Here is a 22,279-nt window from a genome sequence, read left to right on the forward strand (position 1 = left end):
GTCCCTGATCGGACGGAGTCCAGTCCCTCCTGGAAACTGGTAGCACAACTTCTGTTATTTCAAGTGGGGAAAAGCATGCCCTGCCCAGCCGCACACAAAACCCCAACTGATGTCCCCAAATATCAGTAAGGCCCTCTCGGCGCCTCCCAGGGGCCCCAGGGTGTCCTTGCATAACACGGGGACAGGGGCCAATGTGCAGGCTGCCCTCGAGCCTCACAGAGGCTGTGGGCACTAGGTACCGAGGGCCCCCTTCCCACCTCCGCAGCTCCTTTGCCTCCGACTCCCTTTGAACGTGTGCCAGGCCTCTCAGGCTCCCAGCTCCCCGTGACACCTGTGAGCTGGGGCGACGACAGCAATGGCAGGAACCCGGTTAAGAAACACGAACTTGACACAGGCCCAGTCAGGACGATGGAGGCTCCCCTGCAGCTCACGCCACGCCCTGTCGCCAGGCACACACGCAGCTCACCCACACCAAGATCGTATCGCAGCTGCGTGTTTAATCAGACAGCGAACGTGGGGTAAAAAACGCTGCAGGCGGCAATGTCCGGGCAGACAGGACCGCTGGCCGGCATACCTGTCTCATCTCCTTTCCAGCCCCGCCCTGCCCTCAGGTGGGTCGGCTTGGCTCCAGGCCCTGAGGATTCGGTGATGAGTGCGGCTGATGGAGGGTGGCTCTGTGCAGGCACCCTGATGGCCTTGCAGGACCCGGCAGAGGCCGCCTGGGCAGTGGGAAGGTTGTCAGGGGGCATTCTGAGACTTCCCTGGCCCTGACTGGGTGCGACCGGCCCCACGTGGATCCTGAACAACAGGGTGCCCTCTGTCGCCTCCTCCCCCCAGGCCCCGCTGCTTGTGATCCAGCCCATTCTTTCTGGGGTCCCCCGTGGGACCGGGAAACAGGAGCTTTCATTCTAAAAGAGGAAGGCAATTGAGCACAGGCCTGCGAACCAGACAATCGAGGTTCGATTCCCATAGGCTTCTCATTCCCTCAGCATCCGGCAAATACTTGATGTTTCTCTCCCTCTCTCCTTCCCTTTCCCTCTAAAAGATAAATAAATAAAATCTTTAAAAAAAATAAAAAATAAATAAATAAAAGAGGAAGGCAGACACTTGGGATAAAACAGATACCTTCATGGAAAGAGAGGCGCTAAGAAGAAAATGGAACGTGGCCGGGGACAAGCCTGCTTCCGATAGATGGCCAGTGGAGGGCCCCTCTGGGAGGTGACATCTGAGCAGAGAGACTGAGGCTCCTGGGGTAGGGTCCCGGTGGCTTGGTGGTGAGTGGTGTCCCTTAGCCTCCTGCGTGGAGACCCACCCTTTGGTCCTGGCACCCATCAGGGCTGCTTTCTAGGGAGGGGCTAAAGGCTCTGCTGCCCCTCTTGTGGGGGGACAGAGTGGGGCCCGGGTGACACCCCATCCCTGGGAGCCAGAAGGTGGGGGCTGGGTTAGGAGCAACAGCCCCAAAGCTCTGCTGCCCCCTGGTGGGTAGTCGTGAGAGGCGGCTGGAGCTGCTCCTGCAGGGCTCCCTTCAGGTGGCCTCCCCCAGCGACTGGGGGTTGGAAAGGTGGAGCCTGCCCCAGGGCCCTGGAACGGAGGTGACCACCCTGCAGGGTACTCACGCCCCCTCCTGCAGCACCGTTTCCAGGGGCTTCTAGTCTCCTGTCCTGAAAATGCTCCCTCCCTCTGCTGCCCAGCAGTCTGCCTGTCATGGCCTGACTGACTTGCCTCAGCATCTGTCTCAAGGGGCTTCCTCCCCCGGGCCCTTTTAGCCAGGTTGCCTGGCTTGGGAAGAAAGGGTCCCACCTCACGCTGTCCACCTCCCCAGCCTGGAATCAGGGTAGAGGCCAGGCTCTGCCTGGCAGTGGCCTTAGCAGGGACAGGAGTGGTGAAGAGGGGCAGGACCTGAGGGAGGGACCCACGGAAGGCACATGGGTACCTGAGCGGAGGGCGGGGGCAAGTCCTGGCCCTTCAAAGGCTGTACTCCTCCGGGGACCTGCAGCCCTTGGGCATGTACCTGCTTGCCTGGCCTTTGTCTCTCGGGGCCCTGGCAGTTGGCAGAGGAGGGCAGGAGCTGGGGTGGGGGGGCGGCTGCCAGGCAGGGCCTCTCCTTAAAGTGCTGGGTAAACAGGGCGGAGCAGCAGCACTTGGCCCGCCCCAGGGGGCGGCGGGAGGTGGCCCTGCTCCTCCACATTCCCCACCACACACACAGCTCTAGCTTTCCCACCCTCTGGGGCAGACACACCTCCACCGTCTTCCACCTGTTCAGAAACAGTTCCCAGCGAGGGCCACCAGGCTGTGGCTGGACCAGGATGAGCATGGAGAGGCCCCCCTGCCAGAGGACAGAGCCCCTGGGCAGCCTCCCAGTGCAGGCAACTGAACCTGCTGGTGGCCTGGTTCCCTGGGAGAAAGACGGGGGTGGGGGTGGGGGGCTCTCTGTTGTTCTGGGGACAGGGAGCTGGGGCTGGTGGGGGCCTCCAACATCCAAGCAGGATTCTTGTTCTTCTCAGGTGAATTCTGGGAGTTCAGAGCCTGGGAAGCAGGACCTGACTGAGGCGGGAGCAGAGCAGGAACTCAAGTGGATTGAGCTGAGCTCTGAGGAGGCCCCGGGAGCCGGGGCAGAGGGGCCAGGTGCCCCACAGGCCTGGGGGTGTCTGCTGCAGGCCGTGTGGAGTGGTCACACAGGCCTCACAACACAGCTGCTCCGGCAGGGGGCCAGTGTGGAGGAGAGGTGAGCCCCCCGCAGGACAGGGTCTCTTCACCCGGAGTGGGGGGCAGAGGTCTCCTCCCTCACCTTCCCGTCCCGCTCTGCAGGGACAGCTCCGGAAGGACCCCTCTCCATCTTGCCGTGCTGCGCGGCCACGTGCCCTTAGTGCGGCTCTTGCTGCAGCGCGGGGCGCCGGTGGGAGCCACGGACCACGCGGGGCGCACGCCGCTGCACGAGGCCTCCTGGCATGGACACTCTCACGTGGCCGAGCTGCTGCTGCGTCGCGGAGCCCCGACGGCGGCGCGCTCCGGGGCGGGCCTCATGCCACTGCACTGTGCGGCTGCGCTGGGGCGCACGCTGCTGGCTGGGCTCCTGTTGGCTGCGCCAGGCCCCGGTCCCGAGGCGGCGGACGCACGCGGCTGGACGGCGGCGCACTGGGCTGCCGCGGGTGGCTGGCTGCCGGTACTCGAGCTGCTGGCGGCAGGGAGCGGCGCCGGCCTGGATGGCGCCCTGCTGGTGGCAGCCGCGGCGGGGCACACGGCGGCGCTGCGCCTGCTCCTGGACTGCGGCGCGCGGGTGGACGCCCGGGATGGCTCGGGAGCCACCGCGCTCAGCGTCGCCGCCGATTTGGGGCACCAGCAGGTACGTCCCCACGTAACAGCCCCCGCCCCACCGTGACGGGGAGGTTGCAGGGGAGTGTCCTTCGCCCCAGGAGCTGCGCTGTCCACCGCAGGTGTGGGGATGGCACGGGCAGAGCGGCCCCTGCGGGCAGGCGGAGGCGGAGCTGCGCGGGCAGCAGCCTTGACTGTGCTCCAGGTGTGTGACGTCTCAGGGAAGCCTGGGGAGCGGGCCTGGCAGGGCACCCGGGTTTACTTTGGTGACCCGCTGCAATGAACGTCTACTGAGCCCCAGGCGTGCTCTTGGGTCCAGCCAGCCCCCAGACAGCGGACCGGCCGGCAGGGGGCTGCGAGTCTTGGGTTCGGCCTAAGAACGATGGCGGGGCAAGTGGTAGTCTGTAAGCAAGGGGTGTCGAACTCATTCTCACCGGGGGCCACAACAGCCTCGCGGTTGCCTTCAAAGGGCCGAGTGTAATTTCAACTCCTTAGCAGTTAAGGAGCAGTTACATTTATAATGTCCTAAAATCATTTCGGCCCTTTGAAAGCAACCGCAAGGCTGTTGTGGCCCCCGGTGAGATTGAGTTTGACACCCCTGCTAAGCAGAGCCCCGCCCAAGGCGCTGTGGGCTCATTTACCAAATGGGGACGCAGTGTTGAGAGAGGCGGTTAGGTGACACGCACCAGGTGAGGTCTGGGTCAGGCCAGTGGCACGGCGGCCCCAGCCTGCCCCCCCTTCTGGGCCCGGGCTGGCCCCTGCCTCGCCCTCCGCTCCTTTTCCAGGACGTGGAGGTGCTGCTTGACCACGGGGCGGACCCGCGCCTCCGAGACAGGCACGGACGCGCTGCACTCCACAGGGCGGCCGCCAGGGGGCACCTGCCTGCCGTCCAGCTGCTGGCAGCCCGGGGAGCGGAGGTGGATGCTCAAGATTCCTTGGGCCTCACCCCTCTGCACCATGCTGCTCGGGGAGGCCACGCAGAAGTCGCCAGCCACCTCCTGGACAGCGGTGCACAGGTCAACGCTACTGGCTGGCTCCACAGGACACCCCTGCACCTCGCTGTGGAGCGTGGTCATGGCCCCACCGCAGAGCTGTTGCTGAGCCGGGGTGCCAACCCCACCGTAAGCACACTGTGGGGTGAGGTGGCCCAAGACCTGGTGTCCAAGGGGGACCTGGCCCAGGCCTGGCCCACCCTTGGCAGGGAGCAGAATGACTGCTAGGGCCATACAGCCCCATGGGCCTGAGCCTGCCTGGTCAGCACTGGACGGAAAGCTCCCCAGTCCCACAGCCCTGGTCCTGTACCAGGTTCTGCCCTTCTAGGCTGAGGCCACGGACGGTGTGGCTCAGAGAATGGCCCAGCTGAGAGGTTCCTGCAGGAAAAGGGGAGGACAGTGGCTCGAGCCCCAGGAATGGGTCCATGGCCTGGCTTGGGACGGCAGTGCATCACCTGTGCAGCTCTGGCCTTCCCCACAATCTTCGGCAGAGAAACTGTCCTGGCCTTGTATTTGACCAAGACCTGATGGTCTCGCTTTGTCTGTCCACCACGGAGGTGGGGGGGTCGCCTTCAGCTGCTTTCTCTGTACGTGCGGGAGTTCTGTGTTTTCTTAGATTTGATATTTGTTTACTTGTACCCATTTACTACAGAGCTGAACCCTGGGGCCACAGTTGTCTACAGCTCCCCTGTGACCCAGGGCTCACACGCCCTGCTGATAGTGCCTGCCCTAAATTCCCAGGGCCAGGTGCCACAGGCCAGACAGCCGGCCGCTGCAGGGAGGCCTCCGGCATTATCCAACCAGCCAGTCCCAAACGGTTCCCCTGCCCTGCCCGGCCCCAGGGAGCTCCAGGAACTGTACTAACTAGAGCTTTTCACCACTCCTGCCTCCTCGCTGACACTTGTCCCTCTGCGGCCCAGCAGGGCCTGGTGTGTGCCCTCCTCTTGGGAAATGTAAGAAAATCTGTTTTCCATGGCTTGTAGTTCCCTGTTGTCGCTTAGCCAATCCCCAAGATGAAAGCCCCAGTACAGCTGAAACAGACAGTTGTTATCCTGGCTGCTGTGTGCGGCTCAGTGGATTGAGTACCAGCCTCTGAACCCAGAGGTCGCTGGTTCAATTCCCAGTCAGGGCATGTGCCTGGGTTTCCAGCCAGGTCTCCAGTTGGGGGAGCTCGGGAGGCAACCAAGCACATCATTTCTCTCCCGCTCTTTCTCTCTCCTTTCCCCCTCTAAAAATAAATAAAATCTTAAAAAAAGAAAGAGAACATCCTTGTTCTTAGGAAACACACAGTGTAGTATTCAGGCATCTCCAACTTCCTTTCAAATGGTCCAGAAAAACCCCATTGATGTGTTTACGAACATTTACAGGCCCAGCTGGTGTGGCTCAGTGGACTGAGCAAGGGCCTGTGAACCACATGGCTAGGTTGCAGGCCAGGTCCCCAGTTGGGGGTGTACCATAGGCAATCCCTTCTCTCTTCCCCTCTGTCAATCAATCAATCAATCAAACAACCTTTTAAAACATTTCTAGAGAATGATTTCAAACGAAGCAAAATGTAAACCGTTGATACATTCAGGGAAAGCATATTGGAAAGTTCCTTCGACCAGAGTTGCATAGAATTTAAAATCGTATCCATACAAAACGTTACCAAGAAATTGCACTTACTTTGTGCCCCCCTCACCATATTTTATTGTAGTAAAATAGACATATGGTAAAATTTACTGGCTTAAGCATTTTAAAGGGTCCCATTCGGTGGCATTTAGGGCTTCCACAGCGTTATGCAATCTCCACCACTATCCTGCTGCAGATGTCACCACCCCAAAAAACCCCTGCCCCCTGGCAGCCCCTCTCCCCGCCGTCTCCGTCGGCTTGGTGTCGGTGATTCCGCCTAGTCTGGGCACTTCGTGGGACGCAAACGCACAATACGTGGCCTCTGCATCCTGCGGGACGCAGTCCAGGCTCACTCAGCGGCGGCCCGCATCGGTCCTTTAATCTCCGCAAGGCACTCGGTGCCCCACGTTCTGCGGACGCTCTAGCATTTACTTGCACACCACTGCGGCCGGGCGCCTTCCACTCCACGCCCCATCCGGGTTCCGCCGAGCACGAGCATGCGCAAAGGGGGGGGGGCAGCTGGGCGGGGGCAAACGCGCGATGCCCCGGAAGTCCCTGGCGGGCCGCTGACCCGGAAGCGCTGGTGCGGCGCGGCGTCTTTGAGCAGATACCCCAGTCAGGGGCGCCATGGTCTTCCTCACCGGGCAGCTCTGGCTGCGGAGCCGCGTCACCGACCGCTATTGGCGGGTCCAGGAGGTGCTGAAGCATGCGCGGGTGAGTTGTCCCCGCATGCCCCGCGCCCTCCGGCGCGCCCCGAGCGCCCCCGGGCCCCGCCGACAGCCCTCCTTTCCCGTTTCTTGACCCAGCATTTCCGGGGAAGGAAGAACCGCTGCTACCGGCTGGCCGTCCGGGCTGTGATAAGAGCGTTTGTGAAGTGCACGAAAGCTCGGAGACTGAAGAGAAGGAACTTGAGGACGGTGAGCCTCATCCCGAGGGCCCCTGCGTCATGCCGTCCCACGGCCCGGGAGCCGTGCCACCGCGGGCTGAGGGGCTGGCCGGCGGCCCTCCACTCCCCCCGGGGCTGCCGACGTATTTGAAGCCAAACCCTGCATCTCAGGGGATGGTCGGTTTCGCCGTCCTCCCGCTGCCCAACCTCAGCACCATGCTCAGGGCCTTTGTTTCTCCTGTTCTCCAAACAGGAGAAACATACCCCATGCCCCAAACCCCCGCAGCAACGGGGTGGCCGGGGACCCGCGTCTTCATCGCCACCAGGAGACCCCTCGTCAGCGCCCCCGCTCCGCTCAACTACCCCGCTGTGTCTGCTGCTCGCGCGCCCTTCCCACTCGTGAGAAAGGCGAGCCCACCCAACTGGTTACTTGGACCTCGTCGGCGGCCCTGCTCCCTCCCCCGCAACTTGCTTGGGGGTTTCTGCGGAACATCACCTGCCCCACTCGGCACGTGTCGGGCTTTCGTGACCTCAGTATCCACTGCTCCTTGTTTTACGTGGCTGGTTGGTTGTGGCTCGTCCTCCACCTCCACCAGAACGTCGATTCCATGAGGGATCTTTCTGTTGTTGCATGCTGTGACCCTGGGTCTTCCTGGGTCTTGATCAGCTACACTCTATAGATACTGGTCGAGTCAGTGTGTGTGTGTGTGGGGGGGGTAATTCTGACCCTTTAAGTCAAATTTGTGTAGGTAGCCACGGATTAGGGTCCCAGCGTTGTGAACTGTCCCTGTGCACGTGGGTCGTTCTTGTGCTGTTGTTTGTGCCTCTGAGGGTAGAGGCCATGCAGTCCCTGGCTCTTCAACCCCACTGTGCTTTGTCCCAGTGTGCTGTGCAAAGGTGTGAGCAGGGCATGGGGGCCTGAGCAGAGGATCCTAGGGTGGGAAGTTGTTAGAGATGCAGATTTCCAGACCCTGCCTGCACCCACTGAAGCAGAAGTGCTGGAGGTGAGGTGGGGCCCAGCAGTGTTTTTACAAACCCGTGGGTGTTTCCGATGTGTGATCAAACATGAGAACGACCGGAGCTGGGGAACAGAATGGGCTCAAGTCTTAACATTGAGTACAGAATGGCTGAAGAGAGGCCCCATTGTTCAGTAGCAGAGATCCACTCAGAAGCATCTGCAGCACTGGCTCATCCTTCCAGATCTTTCTCTGCCCACCCCCTGCCCTGGCACACCGTGCTGCTTGCCCCTCCTCAGCCAGGCCCTGCTCCCTGCAGCTGTTCTCCCTCTATTGCTTCATCCCACGTGGTGGCGCTCGCCTCAGTGGGTGCGGGCATTCCCTAGGCGGATTCTCTCCACGCTCTGAGCGCAGTCTAGTTCCTCTCTGCTCTCTGCAGCCGCAGGTGGGTTATGCATGAGCAGCACCCCAGTGCCCGCCTTAGAGAGAGAAGCTGGTGTTGGGATGAGGAGCACCAACCATTGCTCTCTGCTGTTTGCATCATCAGCCTGTTTGCCTGAAAACACTGATTTTTCTATTTACTTTTTTAAAAAAGATTTTATTTATTTATCTTTAGAGGGAAAGGGAAGGAGAGGAGAGAAACATCAATGTATGGTTGCCTCTCATGGGTCCCCTGCTGGGAACTGGCCTGCAACCCAGGCATGTGCCCTGACTGGGAATTGAACCGCGATCCTTTGGTTCACAAGCCTGCACTCAATCCACTGAGCTACACCAGCCAGGGCTATTTACTTGTTTTGTTTTGTGTGGGTTTTTTTTTTTTAATTTCTTTAAGGCTTTTATTCATTTACTTTTAGAGGGGAAAGGAAGGAGAGAGTGAGAGAAATGTCAACGTATGGTTGCCTCTCGCGTGTCCCCTGCTGGGAACTGGCCTGCAACCTGGGCACCTGCCCCAACTGGGAATCGAACTGATGACATTTAGTTTGCAAGGTCTCAGTCCACTGAGCCACACCAGCCCAGGGCTTCTCTTTGCTTTTACAAAACCCTGTAGTTAAGTCAGAACCTGTGTTGGGCTGCGTGGGTATAACGTCTCATTAGATTTTAAGCATCTAAATGTTTTGTTTCAGCTCTGGATTAATCGGATCACAGCTGCCTCCCAGGAACATGGCCTAAAGTACCCAGTGTTTGTTGCCAATTTGATTAAGGTAAGGTTGAGGGTGTGGTCCTGTCTACATACTGAGTGGCTGCCAGTGGGTGTGGCCCCACTTGCAACGGCGGCGCAGCGTTAGCACCTGAGCACTGCTTCCATTCTCTGGGTCGGTTCTGGCAGGTTCCAGGACTCCCCGTACTAGCTGTGCCCTTGCCCTCCTGGTGGAAGAATTGGAAACGGGCACGGGCTAACGAGACACGAGCCTTAGTGTTTCCCCATCAAGGGGAAAAGGTAGAAAAACATGGCTTTAACTTTCATTTCAAAGTTTTGACTGTGAATGAGTTCTGATACGGCAGCAGGTAAAGTGGAAACTCGCACAATTAAAAAGGAGGGGAGTCTCGAAGGCATTAAACAAGTGTTGCGAAGCCCTAGTGATTGTTTTGTCTGGTGATTATGCTGTTCCAGGGGGCAGGTTGTGTTTCTACCTCATCCCAGTTCCTGGCTTTGGCACTTGACAGAGACCCTTGGTGTCCTGCTGGGGACCTGAGGCCTACAGAGGAGAAGGGCTTTGGCCAGGGCACACAGGTCCTAGGCAGTGGGGCAGGCTCCCTTCCCGTGTGTGTGCCGAGTGGAGACCCTCCCACCTCTGCACCTCAGTTTTCTGAAGTCACCTCCAGTTTTGCCCATCAGACAACTTGGATTGGCTTTTGCAGGGAATTGGGAGTGCCTGGCTTTTGTCCCTGCCTCCTCTGCTTGTGGCTTGTTTCATTGTTTGTAAATGGAAATTGTTGTTTCTTCTTCTGAACTGACTTCAAGGGTCACCCCAGGCCCTCAGTCGTAGTTCTGCCTGAGTGGTGACTGTGACCCTAAACAGGGTCCTTGGCTTCCTGGCACCAGGACTGGATGCCAGTCTCCTCTGGAGTCACCTCCTCCTCCATATTCATCCTCCAGTTCCCTCCATGTGCGAGATTAACGGCTCCTCCCCAGGTGCTGTGTCCTGCAAGGGCAGGGCTGGCCCTGGAGCCCAGCTCCCGTGCACACACGCCCAGTGGGACTGGGGGCTCGGTGGCGTTCTCCTCTGCTGTGGTTCTGATCCTGACTCGGGCTCTACCTCTCTCCTCAGTGCCAGGTGGAGCTCAACAGGAAGGTGTTGGCCGACCTAGCCATCTACGAACCGAAGACTTTTAAATCCTTGGCTGCTTTGGCCAAAAGGAGGGGACAGGAAGGATTTGCTGCTGCCTTGGGGGACGGGAAGGAGCCCGAAGGTATATTTTCCAGAGTGGCACAGTACCGTTGAGGGGACCCCTGCCCTCTCTGGCCAAGTGTCTTAGGAAAAGGCTTTTCCCCCAATGATCGTAACTCAGAAAGGGGCCAAGAATCATTTGCCGGGAGTGTGCGGAGTTTGATTTGCATGGTTTTAATTTCTACTTCAGTAACAGGTATGAGGGAGAAGCACTGTCTGCCCTCCTCGCCACGGGCCAGCAGCACTGCGTGTTACCAGGCTGTGCTGTGAATAAAGCCTGCGTGGTGATCGGTGTCTCGAGCTGTGTTCTCTGGCATCGGGCAAATGTGGAGGAGGCTGCTGGGGGGTCACCTGCACCCGTGCCTTCCTCTTGGGACCTCAGACCCCCTCCTGCGAGGGGCTGTTTGCACCAGGGTGCTCAGCTCTGACCCTGGCTCCCCTCAGAGCTGTGGGTGTCTGCCTAGCACCCACAGATCTGTGCTCCACCCTCCTCCTAGCCTTTCCAGCAGAGCCCCATGGCTCAGCTCTTCAGTCGTTCTGCACACAGGCCTGTTTCCCTGCTCTCCCCTCCCTCCTCAGCCCAGGAGGCAGTGACAAGCTGGTGACCATCAGATCACCAAGTACTCAACCGAGCTCAAAGTCCAGCCCAGGAGTAAGTTCCTTGTGCTGACCTCACAGCAGCTGTGCTGGCCCTGAACTTCCTCACTCTACCCTGCTCTGACCACTGCCACCCAGAGAACACGGAGGCTGTGCCCTGGCCCGCTCAGGGTCAGCACCTCCCCCTCTGCCCTCTGGGAGCTGGTTCCACGCTCAGCCTCTCCTTTCCTGTGAACCCTTTCCACCTGTGGAGCTGTCCTTCCTCCCAGCCCACTCTGGTCTCCACTTCAGCCTCTTGTCACTGGGTCTGCAGTTATTCCCAATGGCTCTCACCAAAGCTGTCCCCTGCAGCCAAATCCAATAGATACTGTCAGCCTGAGGACCACACACTTTCTTCCTTCTTACTCCCCCCGCCCAGGGAAGCTCTGGAGGCTCACTATTGCCTTCACTGCTGGCCATGCACATCTTTCCCCAACTCATCACTCCCATGCTGGGTTCTGTGGTGACAGCTCCATCTGTCCCCTGGAGGTCCTTCTGGGAACCTTCCTTGGATGGACACCCACCTCCAACCCCATGCAGATCCAGCAAGGCCCTAAGTCCCTACTGCCTGGTGATCTCCTGAATCTTTTCCATTTTTCTGCATCCTCACCATGGACTAACATCTCTTCTGGTTCCAGTCACTGCACTGCCCCCAAAGAGACCCACTCTTGGCCTTTGTCCCGTGTGCAATGATGGCCACTAGACCGGAAACACTTGGAGGCCTGGGGAGGAGTCTCGCTCACTTTTCTGTTGCACTGGTGCAGTGTCTGGCTCTGCACACAGGTCCGTGCACGTGCTCCTTAGTGAGGGCCTACTGCTTGGGCAACAGGGTTGAGGAACCAGCCCTTCAGGGTGCGTTGGTAGCACCACAGGCTGCCCTGGAGCAGCTTCATCTCAGTAAAGGATGATGGAGGTGTGGCAGATATCCGTGGCTCCTCTGCCAGCTCCACAGCCTGGCCCTGACAGGCTAGAGCCCCCCACTTTCCCTTGCCTCTGGCCAGGTGCTGCTCAGGGGATAGACAAGCAGCAACCCAGGCAGAGCCAATAATAAACCACTTGCTGGGGTTTACAGACAAGAAATCCCTCCCTCTCCGCCATTAGTCCTGGTGAACATTTGCGTAACTTGCAGCAGATGACTAATACCATGTCTGCTCTTCTGCTAGACAGCAGCACACAGGTGACTTGAACACCCTCTGAGGCAGGCAGGCAGTAGACCTGAGAGCACCTGGTGTAACACATGCAGGTGTGTAAGGTCCGCAGAGTCCAGAGGGGTTCACAAATGGATAACTACCTCATGGGCTCCTGCTGTGTATAGGGTGAAGTCCAAGCCCCTTACCACAGCTCCTGGGTGTGGCCTGGCCCCTACCCATGATTCCTGCAGGAACCCATGCCTTTCCTTATGCTGCCATGAACTTTATAGAAGCATCGAATTAAATGTTTCCAGCTACCCCTCTTCCCTGTGGACTCAAATGTTTTATCCTTTTTAAAGTTTTACTTACTTATTTTTACACAGGGGGGAATGAGAGAAACATAACGTGTGGCTGTCTTTCCTGCATCCCCTACTGGGGACCAGGCCCACAGTGCAGGCGTGTGCCCTGAGTGGGAATCCAACCGGCGACTCTGGTTCACAGGCCAGCGCTTAATCCACTGAGCCACACCAGCCAGAGCTGTTTTGTCTCTTTTTTAAAAATGATTTTTAGAAAAAAAAAAAAACAAAGACACTGAAATAGAGAACAAGGGGACAGTGACCAGAGGGGAGAGGGAAGGGAAGTTAAGGGGGAAAAGGGGGAGGGATTTGGAGGAACAAATAGGAAGGACACAGGGACGAGAACTAAGGGGGGTGGAAATGGGAGGGAGTTGGGGAGCAAGGGGCGGGGGAGGCTGGGATGGGAGAAATAGACAAACTGTACTTGAAAAATAACTAAATAAAATTAACTAAAAAAGAATATACTAAAAAAAATGACTTTTAGTGTTTCTTTTGAACGCTATTTTGAAGACAAGAACTTTAGTGATCTGGTATTAATATTTGTATCCCCAAACCTGGATTCACTAAAAACTGGAGACAAATGACCACACCAGCTGCCACATGTTGATAGAAGCAAACGTCGGGGGTAAAGAGCCCTCTAAATGCATCCTGAATAAAGCCCAGAAAACTTCACAACAAACCCGCAGAAGGTCAGGTCCAGGAGAAAAACACCCTTTAGCTCCCGAGCCGTGAAGAAAAACAGGAAACTGGGATGGCTCCGTGGGCGCCACACCTGTTTGCTCACCAGCCCCGGAGCCCTGGGGGTCTTCTCTGGGATGAGCCACAAACATGCCGGATGTAGGTAAAAAGTCCACGCAGCAAAAGGCATTCATTCAGGGTAAAGGCAGACCGCGATCCGGAAGGTGATGCCAAGGCCAACCGTGCGGGGGTTTCCATCCGGAGAAAAATGGAGAAAGTACTGGAGAGAGCGAAGAGGACGTTAAGGGTGGGGGCATTCGTCCCCGAGGTGGTCGGTCGGGACCCCAGGGCCGACCCTGTAGGGCTCCCCGGGTGACACGGGTGTGAGAACTCCTCCCACATGCCCTGTATGGATTAACCTTTCATAAATGTGCCCTGCTCAAACACCTCCCAGGGGCCCTCCGAGGCCCTACCCTTTCACCCAAGCCCCGCACCATCGGGCTCCCACCAGACCCCTGGAACACAATCCAGCAGTGGAAAGACAGCCGCCGAACCCTGAGAGCGCCCTGGTAGAGGGGGTCTTCCGGCCTAGTCTCAGAGTCTGAGGTCCGGACCCTTACTCACGTGCCTGCAGGCTACCCACAGGCACCTTCGGGAAAAGCCGGACTCCAAGAAGCCTTCGGGCTGCAGTGCGGAACTCGCAAGATCCTGACTCTGTGAAGGTGCAGCCACACCGGAGTGGCCCCGGGTGGTGGGGGCGGGGGGGGGGAACGGACCTGAACCTAGTGCTTCCGGGTCGAGGCCTAGACAGTGGCCTCTCCGGGGTGCCGCGGAGCCCCCTGGGTGAGGAGCAAAAAACCCCGCCCGCGCTTGGTTCCGGCGTCGTCCGCGACACTGACGGGCAGGCCTCTTAGCCAATAGTAGCAAGGTGCTGCCAGGCCGTTCGTCGGTCGAACCATTGACTGCGGCAGGGCGGGGCGATCGTAGCAGTAGAACGTCGCGAGGAGCCGCCCTGCCGGGAAGGAGCCCGAAGAGGAGTCAGCGGCACAAAATGGCGGCGGCGGTGGCGGCGGCTGCTACGGCCGTGGCCGGAGCCCCGGGGCCAGCGGCCCCCGCAGCAGCCGCCGGGACCGCAGGCTCGGGGAACACAGCCCCGGGGTCGCAAGGGGTGCTGATTGGGGACCGGCTGTACTCCGGGGTGCTCATAACCTTGGAGAACTGCCTCCTGCCCGACGACAAGCTTCGCTTCACGCCGTCCATGTCAAGTGGTCTTGACCCCGACACGGAGACGGACCTCCGCGTGGTGGGGTGTGAGCTCATTCAGGCGGCCGGCATCTTGCTCCGTCTGCCGCAGGTGAGGGCGCAGCCGGGAGCCTCGGGACGAGATAACTGCCGCTCCGGCGCAGGGGTAGGCGGCTGGGCCCTTTGTTGGTGGTAGGGCCCGCCCGGCTCAGTCCCCGCCCGGGCCCGAGCCCAGTGCTTCGCGGTACCCGGCCCGCCGCAGGTGGTGAGGGAGACCAGGCCGTGGACGCGAAGGCTCTTTGTGGACGTGGAAGACATGTCTTTAAAAAAAAAAAACAACAAACTCTGTTAGAGCTTCGCGAAGCCCGCGAGTTGTGCGCGTTTAATGCGAGGGCCGCCTTCGTTTATTCTAGGTGGCCATGGCTACTGGGCAGGTGTTGTTCCAGCGGTTCTTTTACACCAAGTCCTTTGTGAAGCATTCCATGGAGGTGAGAGGTTCCGCCTGGGCTTCCTTCCCACAGAGATGTGTTGGAGGAAACCAGGCTGGTTGTCTTGCCCCATTGCTCATTGGGTCGAGTTCCTGCCTTTCTTGGCAGAGCGCTGCCCCGAGGGCTTGTTGGGACCCCGAAGTGTTGGCCGGGTGGGCGCTCTCCCTGCACCTGCCCTTTGCCCCGGTAGCCGTCGGCGCCGGAACTGATCCCTATGTCGCGATGCTTACTTTTCAGCACGTGTCGATGGCCTGTGTTCACCTGGCCTCCAAAATAGAAGAGGCTCCGAGGCGGATCCGGGACGTCATGAACGTGTTTCACCGCCTTCGGCAGCTGAGAGAGAAGAAGTGAGTCTACGTTGCAGCTGTCACGACCATCTATCTCTTTTTGTGGGGCGGTGTTATTAAGTGGTGTTGGCATTTCTGAGGCAAGATTCAGGACGTGAGGTTTTTAAACGTGTGCCCAGGGGTCCACACGGTGCTGTTGAGCGTGTAGGGACCACAGCACGGCCGGCCAGGTTCTGCGGCCACAGTTTTCTGGCACCGGTCTCTGAAAGCTGTGGAGCAGGGCTCCACCTTGGCCCCGAGACGTTCGGGGCAGCTGGAGCCTTGGTTGTAGCGCTGTCCTGCTCCTCGCAGGGGGTGGGTATCTTCCCCGGCCACTGTGCAATAGATGCTGCTCCTTCCGTGGTTGTGACAGGGCCACCTGTGGACAGGCCGGGTGGCCCCGGGTGGAACGGTTGCCCTGGGTTGGGGCCCGCTCTCCGGACCTCGTACCAGACTGGGCGCCTCTGACACGGGTGGGCGTGCTGTGGGAGACGAGGCCTCGGCCGTGGAAGTTTGGTTCTCACTGCTCCGCACGCGCCCTTGCACGGCAGCCAGAGCGCGTTCAGTGCTTGTGCTCGGTGGTGTCTGCAGTGCCGTGTCTGTGAGAAAGGGGAGGCCACTGAGGGGACACGGAGGTCAGCGCTGGGGTCGGGTGAAGACTCTGCTTGAAGGGGAGAAGGGGAGATGCCACACTGGCTCCGCGGTGTTTCTGGCGGACTCTGGCATCGGGTCATTGGGGTGGGAACAGGTGGTGGTATTCGACCGCGGGCTTTGTCTCCATAGGAAACCTGTGCCTCTGGTGCTGGATCAAGATTACGTGAACTTGAAGAACCAGATCATAAAGGCGGAAAGACGGGTCCTCAAAGAGCTGGGTTTCTGCGTCCACGTGAAGCACCCTCACAAGGTGGGTATGCGGCCCTGCTGCGCCGTGGGCCCCCTGAGTCCTCACCCAGGTGGAGAGCTGGCAGGAGGACTGACTCTGTCCCTGCCGCGGCTTCCAGTGTCCACCCAGGACCTGAATGCGCTCTTCATTTGTTAGCCTTCTGCCTCAACCATTAGTCTTAGTAGTAGGTTTTCAAGAGCCTTAAGAGTGGCAGCTGACAAGTCTGAATGTTTGTAAAGAGCGGTGAGCTTGTAAACGTGGAACCTGTCAGTTTACACATCTCTTTCTCAACAGCCAATTCTCTAAAGTTGCTCTAGTAATGGCTTCATTTCCTCTTACTGGGAGTTGGAAGAATCCTGAACCCTTTTCTTGGGAAAGTGACGAAGCGAGCCCCGGGCTCCTTCAGAGAAGGGCTGCTGTTTGCATCTGTGCTCTTCCCCCTCTTGTTGCCGGGCTTCCTTATATCGTTTCTCTTGCTTACTTGACTTCCTGGCATTAATGCAAAACCTCAGTAAATGACTCAATGCAGATTTATAAGCTTTTCTTCATTTGCTGGAAGCATTTTCACAGAGTTTTGTGTGAGGCGGTGACCGGGTATAGAGCTGTTTAGGGCAAACTGATCTCACTGGTGACAGTGTGTGGGAGGCAGGGCCTTGCCTGGGGGCGCAGCCTGGGCCCTGAGCTTCCCCTGCCCGGCTGCAAAGGCAGGAAGCAGGCGCATCAGCAGAAACTCCTCCAGCTGAGCAGCACACCGGGCCTCTGACCAGCAGCCCCCCTGGGATCTAGCATGAGGCTGTATTTGCTGCATGGACGCCTTCAAGATCTGAGTTCTGGGTCCCCATGATTCCTGGTAATAACTGCCTGACCCATATCTTCCAGATAATCGTTATGTACCTTCAGGTGTTAGAGTGTGAGCGTAACCAACACCTGGTCCAGACCTCATGGTGAGTTGGCCTTCCTTGTTCCGTGGGGCCCACCAGGGCAGTGCAGGAGTGTTGGTTTAAGGCGCGTGGGCAGTGGGTAGTCAGTTCCGTGACGAGGCTGTGGGCTGTCTGAGTGCCGGTGTTCCCGCCGTGTAAGCCCAGCCCGCCTCCCCAATGTCAGGCACTGGTGTGACGGTAAGGTGGCCCACACCCTCCCCGACCCTGGAGAGCAGGCAGCGGGCTCCCTGGGGGGGGTGTCTCCCACCGGTGGGCTGGTGCCGTGTCTCCCCTGAGACTGCTTCCGGCTGCCTCTCTAGGAGCCTGCGGTGGGGTGGGGGTGGCCCGGACAGCTGAGTTTGGCTCCGGTTCTGGGGCTGATTTTAATGTCTGCTAGAAATGCAGCCTGAAGTAACAGTTCAGTGCCGGGTGTTTTGTGAGTTTTCCCCACTGAGTAAAGTCTGTAAGGGTCATGTTTTTGCTGCCTGAATTGTCTGGTGCTGTGTCTGATAGAGAACCTATTTTGACTTTTCTTTTCTGTACTCTTTCAATCAAAGGGTAGCCTCTGAGGGTAAGTGACTAAGACTTCTCCTCTACTGTCCACGCGCTTCGGTGCAGGGACAGCGGCCGTCCTCAGCCACTGCGTGCAGGCTCTCCGCCGAAGGCCGGCCCTAGATGGTGGTACGCTCACGGTAGTCTAGTGCTGGCCCGCTGCTGCTGTGGTTCTGGCGGTCGCGCTTCTCGTTAACCTCTGTCGTGCTTGGGTAATCGTACTGACTAGATGGGGTAACTGTCTGGAATTGGAGTTTTTGTCCCTTTAAACCGCTGTACCTACCTGTGCAATAAAGATGCAACACCTTTCTTCGACAAAAAACTATTCCGGAAAGCTGTCAGAGCTCGCTGATGGGGTGGAAACTTCAGTTGGGGGTTTTAGCATTTCTTCTGCAAGTCCAGGTTTTTCCAGCGCCTGAGTGTGGCGCTCTGGTGAAAGGTTTGCATCTTTAAGCTCTTCCAGGGACATGTTTACATTGTAACATTTCATATGTAGCAATAAGTTTAAATGTATATTTTCAGAACTTTGTTTTGTTTTTAGTACTTTAAAAGTTAATGGATTAATATTATCACTATTTGAATCCTGAAACTTTATTATTAGAACTGAAATGTTTATAAAATGTTGAACTGTTCACTTGCAATGCTCTGGTTTGTGTGGCCTTGGTGCCGTCCCTCAGCCCCTGGTTCTGGGTTCCCTCCTGGTGCCTGGAGCAAGAGCTGCCAGAGCCGGGGCCGCCTGCCGGCGTGTCTAGAATGTAACCGCTGTCTGTTCCCCCCGGGGCTTAGGAGCAACGGGCCAGGGTGGGCGCGGGGCTGGATCAGTCAAATCCCAGCAGGGTTTGGCCCCCCTGTGGGCGCAGCCTGGCACTGGTATTGGGGTGTGTTGGGAGCAGTGACTCTAGGACCTGTTTAACTGTTTTCTCATGGAATTAATCCTCTGTGTGTGCAGTATTGATAAAGTTTAACATGAGGTCTGATTTTGGTCTGTTAAATTTTAGAGAAATATATATGAAGGGGAATGTTAAATGTAGCCTATTTTAAAGTTCTTTAACTTTGGGAAAATGCAAATGTTTTGTATTCCTCTATTTCCTAAAGTATGATAAAGTTTTTAAATGTACTGATTGTGCTGAAACTTGTAGTATTTTGTTGCTGTTGTTTGATTTTATGAATGTTCACTTTAAGACTTTTTGTTGCAATGGGACAGTTTGGAAGCGGGTCTTTGCTAAGCCTGAGAAGAGGACTGCTCTCTGGGCGCTGAGCCCCCCCCTTCCCGCACAGTGTTCCCGGGCTCCCAGGGCGTCCCCCCCTCCCGCGGACTCCCTGCGGAAGAAGAAGGGCCGGGCCGTCCTGAAGGAAGGAACGCCTTGAAGGAAGAGGAACTCGAGAGGACGGCTGGTCTCGGCAAAGCCTTGTGGCATCGTGCTCAGCAGCCCATTGAGTTTGCATGTTTCTCTGCACTACGGATTCTGAGCGTTTAGATCTCTCTAACCCAGCACTTTCTCGCCCCTCCGGTAGCTGTCTTCTTCCTGAGGCATTGTGCTTTGCATGAGAGCAGGCCACAGTTGAGAGGGAAAAGTAAAGTTAAAGTTGGTTCTCTTTCATAGCAACACGGATTGTCTGACATTCAGCCAGCTTAAATTTTTTTTTTTTGCCAACAATTTCCCTTCTTCCTGTCCTGTGTTCAGAAAAAGCAGTTAGCACCTTTGTCCCTAACTCGAGGGTCACAGGACTGCGTAGCTCCAGCCCCAGCAATAGCCTCCTTAGAGGAGCAGTGACCTCCCCAGATGACGCAGACGGGTGTCCTGGGTTGCCGGAGTTTTACAATCCCTCCTGCATTTGGTTTCAGGAATTACATGAACGACAGCCTCCGCACAGACGTGTTCGTGAGGTTCCAGCCAGAGAGCATCGCCTGTGCCTGCATCTACCTTGCTGCCCGGACGCTGGAGGTCAGTGCTGCGCCACCACGGGCTGGCCCTGTCTCCAGCCTCCGGGACCCTCGGGGAGTGTTCCTCAGACTGTGCTTGTTGGTGCCAATAAGAAGCCTCCTTGGTGACCAGCAGGCCTGTTTTTAGTGCACTAAGAGCCTCGTTGTCCATGAGGACAAGCGTAACGTTGTTGGTGTTTGTGTTTACAGATTCCTTTGCCCAATCGTCCCCATTGGTTTCTTTTGTTTGGAACAAGTGAGGACCAAATTCAAGAAATCTGCTTAAAGATCCTGCAGCTGTATACTCGGAAAAAGGTGGTCCTGGCTTTTCTTTTTTATGTAACGGACATTTGTGGTTGTCCAGAAGCATCTGTTTCTCAACAGGTGGGTTTTGGCTTTTCTAGGTTGACCTGACTTACCTGGAAAGTGAGGTGGAGAAGAGAAAGCACGCCATCGAAGAGGCAAAGGCACAAGCCAGGGGCCTGCTGCCGGGCAGCACCCAGGCCCTGGACGGCACCTCGGGGTTCTCGCCTGCCCCCAAGCCTGGTGAGTCTCCTCCCTGCAGGGCCAACCCCCTCCCTCCAGACCCGTCTGAGCACCGCAGGCCCTGGGGCGCCAACAGACGCCTGGTGACCTTCGAAACGGGACGGGACTCCCGAAGCAGTTTGCTTTCATCTTTCTTTTATTCGTATTAGCAAGGCAGTGGACGGGTTTTCCAAAACGCTTTTCCTTACCCAACCTGCCTAGTTGTGTAGACCTGGAGTTAGCATGACACCTGCCACCAGCCCCGCGGGAGGCTGAGCCAGGCAGGTGGCCTCCTGCGTCTCCGTGGGGCGTGTAGGCTCTGCGCCCCAGGCTGGGAGCAGGAGGTCACGGTGAATCCCATAGGAGTGGTGCTGGCACTTGCAACGTCATTTCTGATGGCCGGTTTGAACTTCTTGTATGTGGTTCTAGCGGAATCTCCCAAAGAAGGTAAAGGGAACAAGGCTTCCCCGCTCTCTGCAAAGAACGCCAAGAGGAAAATGGAGGGTGTGAAGAAAGCCAAGGCCGACAGCCCAGTGAATGGGTGAGTGCTGGGTGTCCCGGGGCCGTGGGGGTTGGTGACCTCAGGCCTGTAACCGCTGCCCTCTTCTCAGTTTGCCAAAGGTGCGAGGCAGTGGGAGTCGGAGCGGCAGCCGCGAGCAGAGCTACTCACGGTCCCCGTCCAGATCCGCGTCTCCGAAGAGGAGGTGTGTGCCTGGGGGGCCTGACGCTGGCGGGCGGGCGGGCGTCTCCCTGGGGCGCAGAGGCAAGGTGGCCGCTCCTCGGGTATTTGGGGCACTTGGTTACCTGGTCCTCCACAGGAAAAGCGACAGCGGCTCAACGTCTGGAGGGTCCAAGTCCCAGAGTCGTTCGCGCAGCCGGAGTGACTCGCCACCAAGACAGGCACACCGCAGCGCTCCCTACAAAGGCTCCAAGGTGAGGAGCTACCGCAAGTCCAAGGGCTGCAAGTACCCCACCCAGAAGCCCCATGAGTCTCGGAGCCGAAGCTCCTCCCGCTCTCGGAGCCGCTCACGGGAGCGGGCAGACAATTCTGGAAAGTACAAGAAGAAAAGTCATTACTACAGAGATCAGCGCCGGGAGCGCTCACGGTCTTACGAGCGAGCAGGTCGTCGCTACGAACGGGACCCCCCAGGCCACAGCAGGCGTCGGAGGTGAGGTGCGGGGGCCTGGCGGGCTGCCCTTCCACTTTGGCCGTGACTCTTTTTGTAAATGGTTGTCAACCTCGGACCTTGTGATGAATTTGGAGATGGAATCGAGAGGTTGGCAAGGTGCCCCTCCGGTCGGCCTCCGCGCGGTGCCTGTCGGTGCCCGCCAGTGTCCGCCTTGGCGGCACCCCTGCAGCAGCAAGCTGCAGAAGGTGACGCAGATCCCAGCGGCGCAGATCGGTGCTAACGACGGGCTGTCTTCACTCCCATACTGATTCTCAATCACGTTAAACCGAGAAGATGAGTTTTGGAACCTTGGCCTATATTAGGTTGTACTTGTGTACATATTTTGCAGTTTCACAATGATAAAATGGCCTTAATAGCCCCTTATTCTCTATCCACGTAAATAAACGTGTTTAATACAAGTTAAAGCTATATATGAAAACTCAGAACTGGGATTCTGTCAGCTGAAAACTTGTGTAGAGAATTCTGATTTTTAAAATGTGACGGTATTTAGATCTGTGTTTAAAGTCGTATATTTTTATCTACGATGCTGAGTGCAGGCCACCAGCCAGCCCCTAAATAGAGGTTTCCTATATATGCATTTTGTGTGGGTGAATAAACACGACTCTCTCTACTCAGGACATGGGGACGTTAAAGACTCTGTAGTGTGTCCCGCTTGCTTGTTTGCGCGCAGCCCACAGCAGCCGTTCCAGTGCTGTGTCCGCGCTGCCGGCTGGTCCCCTCCGAGTTGTGTTCTGTGGAGCCCTCGTCAGGCTGGCGGGGGCCTGGACCGTCTGCACGTTCTGACAAAGGCTGCTTCCTGTGGGCAAGGAAGGGAAGGTTTGGAAAGTGCGAAACGGTGTGCCCCCGAGGGACGCCGGGCCGTACCCGTGGCCACATGTTGGGCTGGCACGGCCCGGAATGAGGCAGTGAGGCCCTTGGCGTCGCGCCCCTCAGAGTGGCGGCAGGTGAGTGGGCAGGAGGGGGTGTTGGTGAGCAGGCAGGGTGGCCTGAGGGCTGAGGGCTGTCAGCACCTGTCTGTGCCCACAGGGCTCTGCAGACGGCACCCGTGCGGCTGGGAGGGCGCTGGGCACGGCCTTCCTGGTGCCCGTGGGCTTGGAGGCAGGCGTATGGAAGTCATACAGCCAAGGAATGGGAAAGCCAGGGTCACCTGCTGGGTGGCAGGCACACTTGGGACAAATCACAGAAGCCTGGGAGGTCTTGCAGCTGGTGGTTACAGGGCAGGCCCATGCACAGACCTCCTCAGTTGAGCAGCCCCTCTGGAGGGGAGGGGACCGTGCCACCTGGT

At 57.8% G+C, this 22,279-nt stretch overlaps 3 protein-coding genes and 1 long non-coding RNA gene across 7 annotated transcripts; 3 read left to right on the plus strand and 1 right to left on the minus strand.

Annotated features, from left to right (window-relative positions):
- The first annotated feature begins 2,216 nt into the window (after positions 1 to 2,216).
- On the plus strand, positions 2,217 to 5,511 carry ANKRD65 (ankyrin repeat domain 65). Its single transcript, XM_037146836.2, has 4 exons — positions 2,217 to 2,366; positions 2,505 to 2,725; positions 2,809 to 3,343; positions 4,098 to 5,511. The coding sequence occupies exons 1-4, from the start codon at positions 2,307 to 2,309 to the stop codon at positions 4,530 to 4,532; spliced, it is 1,251 nt and encodes a 416-aa protein (XP_037002731.2). The 5' UTR covers positions 2,217 to 2,306; the 3' UTR covers positions 4,533 to 5,511.
- Positions 5,512 to 6,484: 973 nt separating this feature from the next.
- MRPL20 (mitochondrial ribosomal protein L20) lies at positions 6,485 to 10,438 on the plus strand. The gene is made up of 4 exons (XM_037147009.2): positions 6,485 to 6,626; positions 6,719 to 6,829; positions 8,879 to 8,956; positions 10,025 to 10,438. Exons 1-4 carry the CDS (start codon positions 6,540 to 6,542, stop codon positions 10,196 to 10,198), a joined length of 450 nt encoding a protein of 149 aa, XP_037002904.1. The 5' UTR covers positions 6,485 to 6,539; the 3' UTR covers positions 10,199 to 10,438.
- Positions 10,439 to 12,726: 2,288 nt separating this feature from the next.
- On the minus strand, positions 12,727 to 13,693 carry LOC128626667 (uncharacterized). 2 transcript variants are annotated; one of them, XR_008390694.1, is made up of 2 exons: positions 13,439 to 13,693; positions 12,727 to 13,224 (listed from the first exon to the last, which is right to left on the minus strand). It is a non-coding gene; the product is annotated as an uncharacterized LOC128626667 (long non-coding RNA). The 2 variants fall into 2 exon arrangements; XR_008390693.1 differs by having other exon boundaries at positions 13,418 to 13,693.
- A 257-nt stretch (positions 13,694 to 13,950) lies between these two features.
- CCNL2 (cyclin L2) lies at positions 13,951 to 21,611 on the plus strand. 3 transcript variants are annotated; one of them, XM_037146902.2, is made up of 11 exons: positions 13,952 to 14,298; positions 14,600 to 14,674; positions 14,912 to 15,021; positions 15,784 to 15,904; positions 16,763 to 16,827; positions 19,202 to 19,301; positions 19,490 to 19,594; positions 19,684 to 19,825; positions 20,234 to 20,345; positions 20,416 to 20,508; positions 20,623 to 21,611. In XM_037146902.2, the coding sequence occupies exons 1-11, from the start codon at positions 13,996 to 13,998 to the stop codon at positions 20,975 to 20,977; spliced, it is 1,581 nt and encodes a 526-aa protein (XP_037002797.1). In that variant the 5' UTR covers positions 13,952 to 13,995; the 3' UTR covers positions 20,978 to 21,611. The 3 variants fall into 3 exon arrangements, with proteins under 3 accessions (XP_037002799.1, XP_037002797.1, XP_037002798.1); XM_037146903.2 differs by lacking the exons at positions 13,952 to 14,298; positions 14,600 to 14,674; positions 14,912 to 15,021; positions 15,784 to 15,904; positions 16,763 to 16,827 and adding an exon at positions 17,388 to 17,484; XM_037146904.2 differs by lacking the exons at positions 19,202 to 19,301; positions 19,490 to 19,594; positions 19,684 to 19,825; ... (1 more) ...; positions 20,416 to 20,508; positions 20,623 to 21,611 and adding an exon at positions 17,361 to 19,143 and having other exon boundaries at positions 13,951 to 14,298.
- Positions 21,612 to 22,279: the final 668 nt, after the last annotated feature.

Source organism: Artibeus jamaicensis, unplaced genomic scaffold, assembly GCF_021234435.1.
Source record: "Artibeus jamaicensis isolate MK-2021 breed Jamaican fruit bat unplaced genomic scaffold, CSHL_Jam_final scaffold_847, whole genome shotgun sequence".
NCBI classification, from domain to species: domain Eukaryota; kingdom Metazoa; phylum Chordata; class Mammalia; order Chiroptera; family Phyllostomidae; genus Artibeus; species Artibeus jamaicensis.